At 32.1% G+C, this 11,499-nt stretch overlaps 2 protein-coding genes across 2 annotated transcripts; one reads left to right on the forward strand and one right to left on the reverse strand.

Moving 5' to 3' along the window:
* The first annotated feature begins 781 nt into the window (after positions 1-781).
* On the forward strand, positions 782-5,769 carry LOC145582124 (stem-specific protein TSJT1-like). The gene is made up of 4 exons (XM_081639142.1): positions 782-1,051; positions 2,070-2,310; positions 2,406-2,526; positions 5,360-5,769. Exons 1-4 carry the CDS (start codon positions 852-854, stop codon positions 5,548-5,550), a joined length of 753 nt encoding a protein of 250 aa, XP_081495268.1. The 5' UTR covers positions 782-851; the 3' UTR covers positions 5,551-5,769.
* Positions 5,770-5,992: 223 nt separating this feature from the next.
* Positions 5,993-9,612, reverse strand: LOC145581042 (meiotic recombination protein DMC1 homolog). Its single transcript, XM_081638114.1, has 14 exons — positions 9,477-9,612; positions 9,300-9,385; positions 8,436-8,527; positions 8,253-8,324; positions 8,111-8,149; positions 7,952-8,009; positions 7,789-7,834; positions 7,529-7,574; positions 7,057-7,118; positions 6,859-6,925; positions 6,683-6,775; positions 6,525-6,593; positions 6,302-6,380; positions 5,993-6,162 (listed from the first exon to the last, which is right to left on the reverse strand). The coding sequence occupies exons 3-14, from the start codon at positions 8,451-8,453 to the stop codon at positions 5,993-5,995; spliced, it is 819 nt and encodes a 272-aa protein (XP_081494240.1). The 5' UTR covers positions 8,454-8,527; positions 9,300-9,385; positions 9,477-9,612.
* Positions 9,613-11,499: the final 1,887 nt, after the last annotated feature.

Below are 11,499 nucleotides of genomic sequence, written 5' to 3' on the forward strand. Positions count from 1 at the left end.
TACGTGCTTCAATAATTAAGAATTGGGGAAGAAGAATTCGAATTGGGGTAGAAAGAAGGGAAGAAAGATTAACTTTATAACTGAATTTTAATTGGGAAAGAGAGAAGGGAAGAAACTGAAATAATGTATTATGAAAATAACATCTCAAACGAAATAATTGATGTATAAATTAATTGAAAACTGGAAAGGTGAATGAAGCGTTGCTTGGGAAAGAAACTGAATTAAGGAAAAGATAAACATCAGTTAGAAAAAAAACATATACATATATATATTTTAAAATAGGAAAAACAAGAAGAGAACAAGTGTCCTTCTAACTTCCTGTTTTAAAATAATACTCCCTCCGTCCTTTTATTACATGTCTATTTCTTATTTTGCACGGGAAGTAAGAAAGTTAAAGATTCGTTAAAACTAATAATTGGGAGTATAAATATGCATGTGGGGTTAGAGAGAGATAGAGAGAAAGAAAAAGTGGTTGGGAATTAGGAGAGAGAAAGTATTGAGAATTGATATTAAAGTACAAAAAAGAAAAAGAAAAAGGATGACAAATCATCAAAAATAGAATAATATTGTAGAAAAGTACAACCTATAAATAGAAACAGATACTTAATTTTGGTCACCCTAAAAAGGAATACATGCATGTAATAAAAGGACGGAGGGAGTAGTATTGATTATGTATCTAATCCGTATTAATTAGATAATCCATTTCACCCCTAATATCTCGCTATTTACCGGCAATCACGCTCCTACACTCAACCATAAATACTCATCGTATAACCCTCATTGACCAACTCTCTTCATTCAGACATCATCATCTTTCAATCGATCGATTTTCTGACAAAAAAATTGCAAAAATGTTGGCAGTTTTCGATAAATCTGTTGCACAATCTCCTGATGAATTAAAGAGTCCAAACCCAGAATCTGTTTTTGCGTTGAAAGATGGAAATTTGGCTCTACATTTCTCATCTGTTCATCCTAATGCTGTCACCATTAATCTTGCTCAATCTGGGTTTATTTCTTATTCCAGCGATAAACAGAACCCTCTTCTTCCAAGGTTATTTCACTCTCTTTTCTATTTTGTCGCCCTCATTTTTTTTTTTCTCGGGTTTTATCTTATTTTTGCATTTGATTTTATATATCTTGTGTGTTTGTTGTTATTATTTATGTGATTGATTTGTTTTTGCACTTGGGTTTTGATAATTTTATGGTTTTTTTTGTTTTTATTTATGTGATTGATCATTTTTTGCATTTGGGTTTTTCAATTTTTATGTTTGTGTTGTCATTATTTATGTGATTGATCTGTTTTTGTTGTATTAATGTGAAGTTTTGTTGTTTTTATTATTGTTTTTATTATGCGAGGTATTAATGTATTTTTCTGGGCTGTCTTATTGCATATATCTTTTGTCGGAATAGTATGCTGTTGTTTTCCTGTAAAAGGGAAGTGTAGGGTCTTATTCTTGAAGCCTTTTTAATCCCCCTGTTTTTATACATATTTTAGTTGTCATTGTTTTTTTTAATAAATTGTGATTTGCGATTTAAAGATGTTAATCTTGATAAATAGGAAGTTTACTAATTTTAGGATGGATTTCTTTTGTAAGTCATTGAGTTCAGTTTATGAAATGAATTACGGAATAACATTTTGTACCTTCTCTATATCTTTACAATTGTGTAGCAAGTTACTTTGATAGTGTAATTAGAACCATCAATATGAAAATTTTTGTCTGGATTTTCATAGTATGTTATCTTTTAATTTTCTAAATAAACTTGATGATGTGATAGTCTAATGCTTGTCATCAATATTGTTTATGGTTTTAGCTCTTGTATAAACTATTCCGAAATTTAAAATAATGATGAAATGCACCATTGATTGTTAGGCTCCAAATTTTTTTGTTGAAATCACGGCATTAAGATGTTTTGATTGATGACATAATTCGTTTCAAAATTTCTGATTCTAACGAAATTCTGTCTGCTGTATTACCATTTTCTTTGCTTAGATTTGGAGCAACTAACCAGCATTCCTGTTAATGTGATGATTTTTTTTGTCTATAAGCTGATTTGTTTGGTCTGAACAGACTATTTGCTGTAGTGGACGACATATTCTGCTTGTTCGAAGGCCATATTGAGAATTTTGCTCCTCTTAAGCAGCAGTATGGATTGAGCAAAACAGGCAATGAAGTCAACATTATCATTGAAGCTTATAGATCTCTGAGGGATAGAGGTCCTTATCCTATAGAGCATGTCATAAGAGATATCCACGGGAAATTTGCTTTCATCCTTTATGACAGTGCTTCAAAGAACTCATTTGTTGCTGCCGTGAGTTTTATATCTAAAGTTGAAATTGTCCCTGGCTGTGGCCGCTGTGCTGTACCCAATCCTATCTGAGCTTGCACAATTGTTTTTTGATGCAGGATCCTGATGGGAGTGTTCCATTGTTCTGGGGAGCTGATTCTGAAGGTCATCTTGTTGTATCGGATGATGCAGAGACTGTTAAGCAGGGATGTGGCAAATCTTTTGCTCCATTTCCAAAAGGTGCACTCCATATATCATCCATCTGTCATTTGTTTCTTTTTCTAGTTGTTTCATGTCTTTTTCCTGATGTTATGTCATATGACAGTGCTCTGACTTTATAGAAATGCAGTACTTAATTTAGTAGAATAACATAGGAATTGTCCTTTACTGAACTCGTGTGGTTAGATGACTTGTTATGACTTGATTCCAAATTACAAGAAAATAAAAGTAACATCCTATGTTAAAACTAGAGATTTTAAAATTTTTGATTGCTACTAAGGGCCTGTTCATATTTACTGAACTGAGCTAAACTGAGCTAAACTGATTGGAACTGAACTGAATTGAACTGAATTGAGCTGAAATGAATATTTTATGTGAGAGGGAAATTAAGAGCTGAACTGAACTGAACTGAACTGATTGGAACTGAACTGAACTAATTGGAGCTGAACTGAACTGAAATTAAGTAAATATGAACAGGCCCTAAAAGTGTCAAACATTGCTTTTATTCACCCTTCTTCCTTTTGTATCAAACATATTGGCCCGTACTCTCATCAATCAGAAAACTTTGGTGGACTTCACCTCTGAATTATGCATCAATTAATTACAATCATTTGTGATGGTTGAGACAATTTAGAGATAGTGGACAAGGGTTTAATCTATGCAGTGGTTGCGTCCGTATGGTGATCACTGGTGCTGGTGTTTCTCCCTAGACCTATATTTATAAATCTATATTTCATAGCCCTAGTTTTCCTACCTCTCATCATCTTATGATCTCCCATTTCCCCATTTTCTAATATTTTAGTGAATAAAGAAGAAGTATAACAATGATGAGTAGCCTCTTTGTGCTATTGATGATTACTTGGTGAGACTGCAATTGTGATTTTGATGTCTTGGAAATGACCTTTTAAATGTTAAATCTATGGTGGATAAAATTTCTAGTGTGTGGCAAGGGTTGGTTTTTATCTGTCTTTGTGGTTTTAACTGTTGTAGAATTTGCATATAATGATTCAACTGCTGAATGAAATATCTTGGACCTTGAAAGAAAGGTGAATAGGAAAGTTTAAATACTATTATTCATCAGGAATGGGAGAGTAACATTTAAAAGAGTTTGCATATGTGTGGTATGCACAAGGGGTTAATGCTGAGCTGAGACAGAAAGTTAGGTTAGATTTTAAAGAATGCAAAAACTTATAGGTCAAGTAGTACATGAATACATCTAGATCACATTACTGTAACTTATTTGTTTCTCCTCGCAGTATCCATACTCCAAAGTGTTCAAACCTATATAAAATATATATTTATTTTAACAAACAATAGTATTTTGTACAATATTTTACAGGTAATAAAAAATACTTGGATCAATATGTCTGTCTTATTTCTGTTTGCATTAACCCCTTGACCACACCTTACAACTCTTAATTCTTCCATTCATAATTTCTATTTTCAAAGAACAACTAAAGTCCCTAAATCAAATAGTTTTACCCTTTGTGGTAATGAGTAAAGACTCTTTAAGAGTTAACTTGATCCAATATTGTCTCCCACATGATAAAAGTTACTTTCACAGTTTGATTTTTTTTGGGTTCAAAAACATAATGACAAGCACAGATAGTGTTAGAAATTTAATATTTAGCAAATAATTTAAATAATTAGATTGATAATGATTTGCCCAATATTTACAAGAATTACTCACTCCATACATAAAGTATAAAAGTATATAAAACAAAAGGAAGAGTTTAATGAGGAAGAGTAAACCTTAATTTCCATCTCAGCATGATGCTTAATGAAATCTAAGAACAGAAGTAGAATGTAGACTGGGATGATGATATGATCAAGTTGTTTAACACCTCTGGTTTTGTTTACCAAAATTCTTCTTCTTAAGCATTCCTGAAGGGACTTGTTTTGATTACACGACCAAGGTTGTGTATCTCCTTTGTATACTCTCTTTTTCTTCCCCTTTGCTTCCCTTCATCAACTCTAAAGCCAAACTCCAACTTTCTTTCAGTGTGATGATTTACCTGTTTCTTGAACTTCAGAAAGTTACATGATAAAACAATAAAAAGAGCAGAACACGATCCTTGATGGCTAAACATGCTGATTTAGTCAAAATGTTAATGTAAAACAAGTAATCAAATATCATAATTATATCCATTTATCCATATGGTACATGGGAACATTATATAAAATATACTAGAATATGTTGTTAATGAGTACAGGAATTGGTCTGTAATGAGTTGAGGTCTCAAGTAGCCATTAACTGATTAAATTTCTTATCCTACCTCCTCGTTGTTACATTTCACTAGCATAGAGGTATAGAGTATGTATGAGAGTAGAAGCTGTTTGAAAATTATTTTTGTAGTTGTTTGGAGAGTAAAAAAACATGTTAAGTCATACAGAGATTTTAGGTTATATCTTTACATCTCCATGTTGGTGTTTCAGATCTAGCAATATTTTGTTCACAGCCGATGTCCCATAATGGGTAAAAATGATGACGTGATACCTACCATGTTCAATGAGAATAACGAGGCTACTTGAAGTTTTATGAACTTTTTTCTTTTAGTTTGAAGACCTATGCAAAAAGCTGGAAGCTCTGTAAATTGTACAGGCAATGCTTTCTTATTTCAATTATTTTGGGAATCGAGGAGAATTGTTGTTGCTTGAAGTTGTCAATGGCACTTGAATTTTGAAGGCCTTGGTCTTTAGATTAAATAGGGATAGATGGTTCTTCTGTCTGCCTACTCTTGAGTTTTCAAAAGTTCCTGCTTTAATAAAATGTTTAAAATATTAATTTTCAAGTTCTGTTGACTTTTCTAGCCTTTGGATTGACTGTATTCAAACTAACCCCTGTTACTGCCAGGTTGCTTCTTTACAAGCTCCGGTGGGTTGAGAAGTTACGAGCATCCACGTAACGAGTTAAAGCCAGTGCCCAGAGTTGACAGTTCTGGTGAAGTCTGTGGTGCTAACTTTAAGGTCGATGCAGATGCTAAAAAGGAATCACTTGGTATGCCCAGGGTTGGAAGTGCTGCAGACTGGTCCTCAAACTACTGATTGACTTCTGATCGCAGATTCACAGGGGTTTTCTAATGTGTAATAATTTCTTGAGATCCCTTTACTGTGAATGAGTATTACTAGGGCTTCTAAAACCATATGTAATAATTTCTTGAGATCCCTTTACTGTGAATGAGTATTACTAGGGCTTCTAAAACCATATGTAATAATTTCTTGAGATCCCTTTACTGTGAATGAGTATTACTAGGGCTTCTAAAACCAGGCAACTTTTCCTTTACTCTGTCTAGTATAGTGGTATCAGATAAATTGATTTGATTGTCTGCTAGCTTCACTGCTTCAGTCCTTTGCATCTGCGACTCCACCTGGTGTAATCTGAAATACGTGCTGCTGTTAAGGTGATAACATATTTAAAGTACTGTGATGAATGAGCATTTGTGATGATGCAGAATGTTTCAATATGCATTTATTAGTACCACAAGTATCAATAGTAAAAGGATATAGCTTCTGCCTCTGGCAGATTTGGGGCGTCAAACACCTTGCAAATACGCTGTTCACCTTTTCCCTTCCTGAACATCAACCTTATTGTTGATGCATGGGCTAAGACATGACCGCCTGCTGGTTTCTTTGGGTCCGTAACAAAAACTCCTCCTGCTGGGTCAGCAATATTTGACATGTTAGCTTGGAGTTAAATGGTTTGATAAATAAATTAGTTGAAAATTTCTTACATAATAATCCAAGTCAAGTTGGTTACAGACTTTTGAAAAATAGCTCATGAAAAATAGATTATTACCTTGATTAGTGAGAAATACAGCGATGTTGAACTCTTCAGCAATCTTCATCAAACAAGAGAGCATTTGGGCCAGTTTTTGCTGAAAATGCAATTTAATTTCATCCATGTATAAATTATGCAGAAAAAAATAATGGGGAGATCATTCTTGAATCCATCCACATTTTAGGTGTATTCTGGATAGTGTTCAATAAAGGAGACTGTTTCAAATCTTTCAACAAATTACCTGTCGCTCTGCAAGCTCTCCTCTTCCAGAAAAATCCACTCGGAATAGAGCAATGACAGAATCTACAATCTAGGGAATCCAATGGAAAAATGATGTTAGCCAAAAATATTTGACAGGATTTTGCAGGTAATTTCGTTATGGTAAGTTGTGAGTCTCACCAGTAATCGAAAGGGTTCCTCGGCCATTTTTGCTGCCAGGCCAAGGAGGAGATTGTACTGATGTTCATATGCACATGCACGTGCATATATGATCTATAAAATTTGAAAGATATAAATTAAGTTTCTATGCACTATAAAATTCAGACACTAAATCAAGGTTTGAGGTTGCTTTTTACGTTGTCTAGGACAGCAGCAGCATCCATCCCAAACCTTTCAGCAATTGGCACAATACGATCAGGTCGACTGTAGTATAGCAAGTGAAGAAAAGACTTTTGTAATATGTACTGCAGACTTCATTTGCAGACTTCATTTGCAGACGTTTTAAATCATTTCATTACAGTACACCAAAAATAAATGCAATGACAAGAGGATACAAAGTTCCTTCAGTGTCGATGTAGGCAACTTTCCCATTTCCTCCTTTCATGCTGGTCGGAAGCTGCATTTCAACATTGCATAATAAATAAAATTGACCAGTTTAACTTGAGATTTCTAACCTGACGAAAATCACATCACAAATTTACATCAAATACACACAAGGACAGTATATCCTTCATTAACAGAACACGTGAAACCATTTCTTACTCGCTTAAAAAAGCAACTGAGGTAATGCCAAGTTGAAATGTTCACTAAAGTAGCATATAAACTTAAACCAGATTGCTAAGTTGCAACAACCGTACAGCTCAGAGAGAAGTCACAAGCACTTCTTCTACTTCCATCACACTGCATTCCCAAATCCCAACAGAAATAGTCTTAACCAGTGAATTTTTCTTATTTAGTAAGCTGATCTATATACTCCCTACAATACCCGTGTAAAACCTTGAATCTGGCATAAAATAAAAGGTTTACCTGTGTCGAGACGCAGAGGGTATGTGCTAGCTGAGTTTTTCCGGAGCTGAGCAGAATTATTATCAAGCAATGAGGTCAGAAAAAGAAATAGCCAACTCTTCAACAGTCTCAACATGAAATGTTATCACTAAGCTATTAAAACCAAGCAAAGAAGTTATCATTTCAAATTAAAAGGCAACCAGCAGCTATTTGCTAAGTAAAAATTGGTTCAACATAATCAGAAATCTCGAAAATATTGCCATAATAGTAAGGGTCCTCACCAGAATTCTCCAAATGTTTCAGTAATTGCTGATGTTTCGATTCCACCTTTTCCAATGAAGCATAATTAGAGTGTTAAACGTATAAATGAACTGTAATACCAAGATTCTAATGATTTGAATAAGAAACCAATGACTTATAATGATCAGAAGAGCATATAGTCACCTCCTAATAATTCATCTAATGACTGGCTTCCAGTAGTTATGCAAACCACAGATTTTCTCTATTGCAAATGACAATTATGATCGAGTTAGAAGTAGTAAAACAACTAAAGCTATACAGTCTGAATTCAGAAATATAAATTTAAAGAGAACATGATCATACTTTGAGTAAAGCATCACTTCCAGTAATGTAACCATAATTCTGGATAAATGCATAAATTAAAGCACAACATTACTATTTGATTAGCTTCAAAAATTAATCTGAGTGACTGAATGATTAAGATTTCAGATTGCAGTGCACTTACTACTATTTTCTCAGCAGCTTCGCATATCTTAACAACTTTGGCCTCAGACAACCCTTTAATTCCAGTAAAATTCTTCACACACACAAAAAAGGAAAGATAAATTAAGAAGTTTCAAAGCAAATTGTATAATTCTGAATTCAAAATCTAAGTAAGAAAAAAGTTATAATAAAAATGATGGAAAACCTTCTTCGTCTGCATCATCAAGCCATTACAAGTGTATATTCCAGCATCTTAAAGCTTCTTAACATCTCCAGCATTGATTCCATGTGCAATCACTAATGAAAAACGATTTTTAAACGTTAAGCATTATGCGCCAAAAATTGCGAATAATTTGGACGAATTAAGAATTCATTACGATTAGGTTTCAAATTAGACGAGCTCGCTAGAAAATTTCTGACAAACTAAGCAAATCCGCGTGCGCGAATGCGCGATAGTTATCATTCCAGCTTAAATGATGATTAAGCGATTAAAGTGTAGAACTTTGAACCTCTATGGATTTTTATTTACAAAAAATTTGAACTAAAAATTTAAGGAAGTTTCAAACAAACTAATCAAGTCAGCATTCATTTGTAAAAAGAAATTATAAAATTATAATATAATAGAAAAGTGTTGATTCTACTTTGAAAATTAATGTGAATGTAATCTTACAATTGTTTATTTAAAATTCATAACCACACAATTAAGCAAATTAAGCGTTTTTAGCGTGAAAAAATACAGTATCGTTTCAGCTTCACTACAAATTAACGTTTAACGATTGAACCGCAATAATTTGAAGTTCTACGGAATTCGAATGACGTTGAATTTTAGAATTTGAAGAAATAGGTCGAAAAAAAATATATAAAAGGATTTCATACTCAAGAATATCAATCAATCGAAAGTAGAAACATAAAATTTCAACAAAATCTAACAATAATAGCTAGAAAAACAGAGCATCAATTCTGCATTCCAAATTTATGCAACTGGAAATTAAACACTGGAATTCTTCGGCAATTTTTTTATGAAATCAAATATAAGAAAAACGCTATAAATTTAGAGCGAGAATCGTACATTTATCAATAGCTTCGAACAAGTCCTCTTCATCTTCGATTTCTTCTTGTTCAACAAGCTACAACTGCTAGCTCTGTTCTTCAGATCTGCGAGAAAAATAAAAAATTCATCAACATGTAAAAGACCTTCAGATCACTATGAAGTGAATTTCCAGTTGCAAATTCTGGAAGAACTTACTTGAGTGCGTACATCTCCGGCATTTTAGAGAGAACTCCGACGATTTTTTGAAGAAATTGTAGTTTTATAGAGAGAGAAGGAGAGAGATTGAGCTTTTCAGAGAGAGAAATAGAGAAATTGAGGATTTTAGAGAGAAATTGTAATTGTGATTATTGGTTTTGTTCTTCGGTTCTCTGGAGTCCTTTTTATAGATGATGATTAGGCGCGGAATCTTATATATCTATAAATATTATTAAAGGATCTTGCTAATGGCCGCCCTAGGACGTTAGATAAGGAGTAATTATATTGGTTGAAATGATATTAAGTTAGGAATGCATGTCAAAATCACGCATCGTTCGATGTAATTAATGTTAATTTTACTCTAATATTTGCACTTTAATTCTCTTATCTAACGCTCCGGGGGCGCTCATTAGCTTTTGCCTTAAAGTAATAACCGCTCACATCATTACTTTTTTCAAATTGTACACGTGTCGCCTTCTCATTCATTTTTTTCCGCCTAAATTTTTTTTTCGTTTTAGGTTTTTTTTTTAAAAAAAAAAAAAAAATCTAACTATTGATTGCAAAGTAGTTTAATACAGTACATTAAACTTTTTAGTTTTCAATACTTTTTCTTTTAAAAATCTCAAGGAAAACAAATGTCAACCTTTTATATATATGTGATTACTCCATCTAATTACAAAGTTTGCAAAATTTTATTGTAGACATGAGTTTTCATTTGTTTATATTATTTTAAATTTTATAGCTTGATTTATGTTAATAATATCGTATGTAATACAAAGATTTTATATATTTTGACTGATATGTATTTGAAGTTTACACAATTATAAATTCTTTCATTATATCCGTGCATCGTACGGGAGTTAATCTAGTAATATATATATATATATATATATATATATATATATATATATATATATATATATATATATATATATATATATATATATATATATATATATATATATATATATATATATATATATATATATATATATATATATAAGAGGAAATTTAAGACAATTAATCACCAATTCACCACCATTATTCTCTTGATAAGTAACTTTCATAATCCCCCATTTAAGAGGATGTTTAAGGTGATTATTCACCTTCCTTGATGCTTGAGATTCATCTTCTATGTTCTTTCATGTTTCTCTATAAATAAAAGAAGCTTTTTTTTTTTTTTTTTTTTTTTTTTACACTTGAAAAACACATTCTTTATTGGACATAAGACCAGAAGTTACTTGACTCAAACTTTCATTCCAGAAGTGTCTTTGTGTAGAAGTGGTGTGTTAACCTTAGAGTTCGTGCCAACGAATACAATTGAACACTTTGGTTGCGTCGGAAATTCGTTTTCAAGTCAGTGATTTGCATCATGACGCACCGATATTGTTCCATTGTTTGTAATATTATCTTTTTTTATCTTATTTAAATATTTTTATACTGTTTGTACTAGACTACTCCTTTATTTACAACAAACGTCACTAATTTAATCTATATATGTATTTTATCACATAATTTTTATTATAAAACCTCATTTATAATATACATATAATGACCTGGGACATTGCCCGGGCAAAAAACTAGTTTAAGAGTCATTTTTCAACTTTTAACCACAACACTCCAAACTCTAAATCCACAATTTTTGTTAAGTTTATTTATTTATTTATTTATTTATTTAAAAAAAAACACTATTAATTTCCATCATAACTTCCTATTCTATAACTTCTACTAAACAAATTCAATAACTTCCACTATCATATCTATACAAATAAATTAATAATATTGTATGGAGTAGTAATCAAAAAACATTGATATATAGGATTAATATATTCCGTGCTTTAGCACGGATACGCTATAGTGAAATGGAATTTAAAGTCTCGTATAAATTTTAGGCTCAAATTTTTTTTTCTCTTTTTCTTTTTCATTTTTTTTAAGACAAAATCCTTTTTGTTTTTGATGACTTGTGAAGTGTAATTAGGTAGTTCACTCCCTCCGTTTCATGAGGAAGTAGCAATGAAATACG

This window comes from Chenopodium album, chromosome 15, assembly GCF_948465745.1.
Source record: "Chenopodium album chromosome 15, dcCheAlbu1.1, whole genome shotgun sequence".
In the NCBI taxonomy this organism is placed as follows: Eukaryota; Viridiplantae; Streptophyta; class Magnoliopsida; order Caryophyllales; family Amaranthaceae; genus Chenopodium; species Chenopodium album.

Coding starts and splice junctions, on each gene's coding strand:
- LOC145581042 (XM_081638114.1), bottom strand. Junction 6,926..7,056: donor ATCGACACTGAAGGAACTTT/GTATCCTCTTGT, acceptor GCTATACTACAG/TCGACCTGATCGTATTGTGC. Junction 6,381..6,524: donor GAGAGCTTGCAGAGCGACAG/GTAATTTGTTGA, acceptor TTGCATTTTCAG/CAAAAACTGGCCCAAATGCT.
- LOC145582124 (XM_081639142.1), top strand. CDS start 852: ATGTTGGCAGTTTTCGATAAATCTGTTGCACAATCTCCTGATGAATTA. Junction 1,052..2,069: donor CAGAACCCTCTTCTTCCAAG/GTTATTTCACTC, acceptor TGGTCTGAACAG/ACTATTTGCTGTAGTGGACG. Junction 2,311..2,405: donor AGAACTCATTTGTTGCTGCC/GTGAGTTTTATA, acceptor TTTTTGATGCAG/GATCCTGATGGGAGTGTTCC.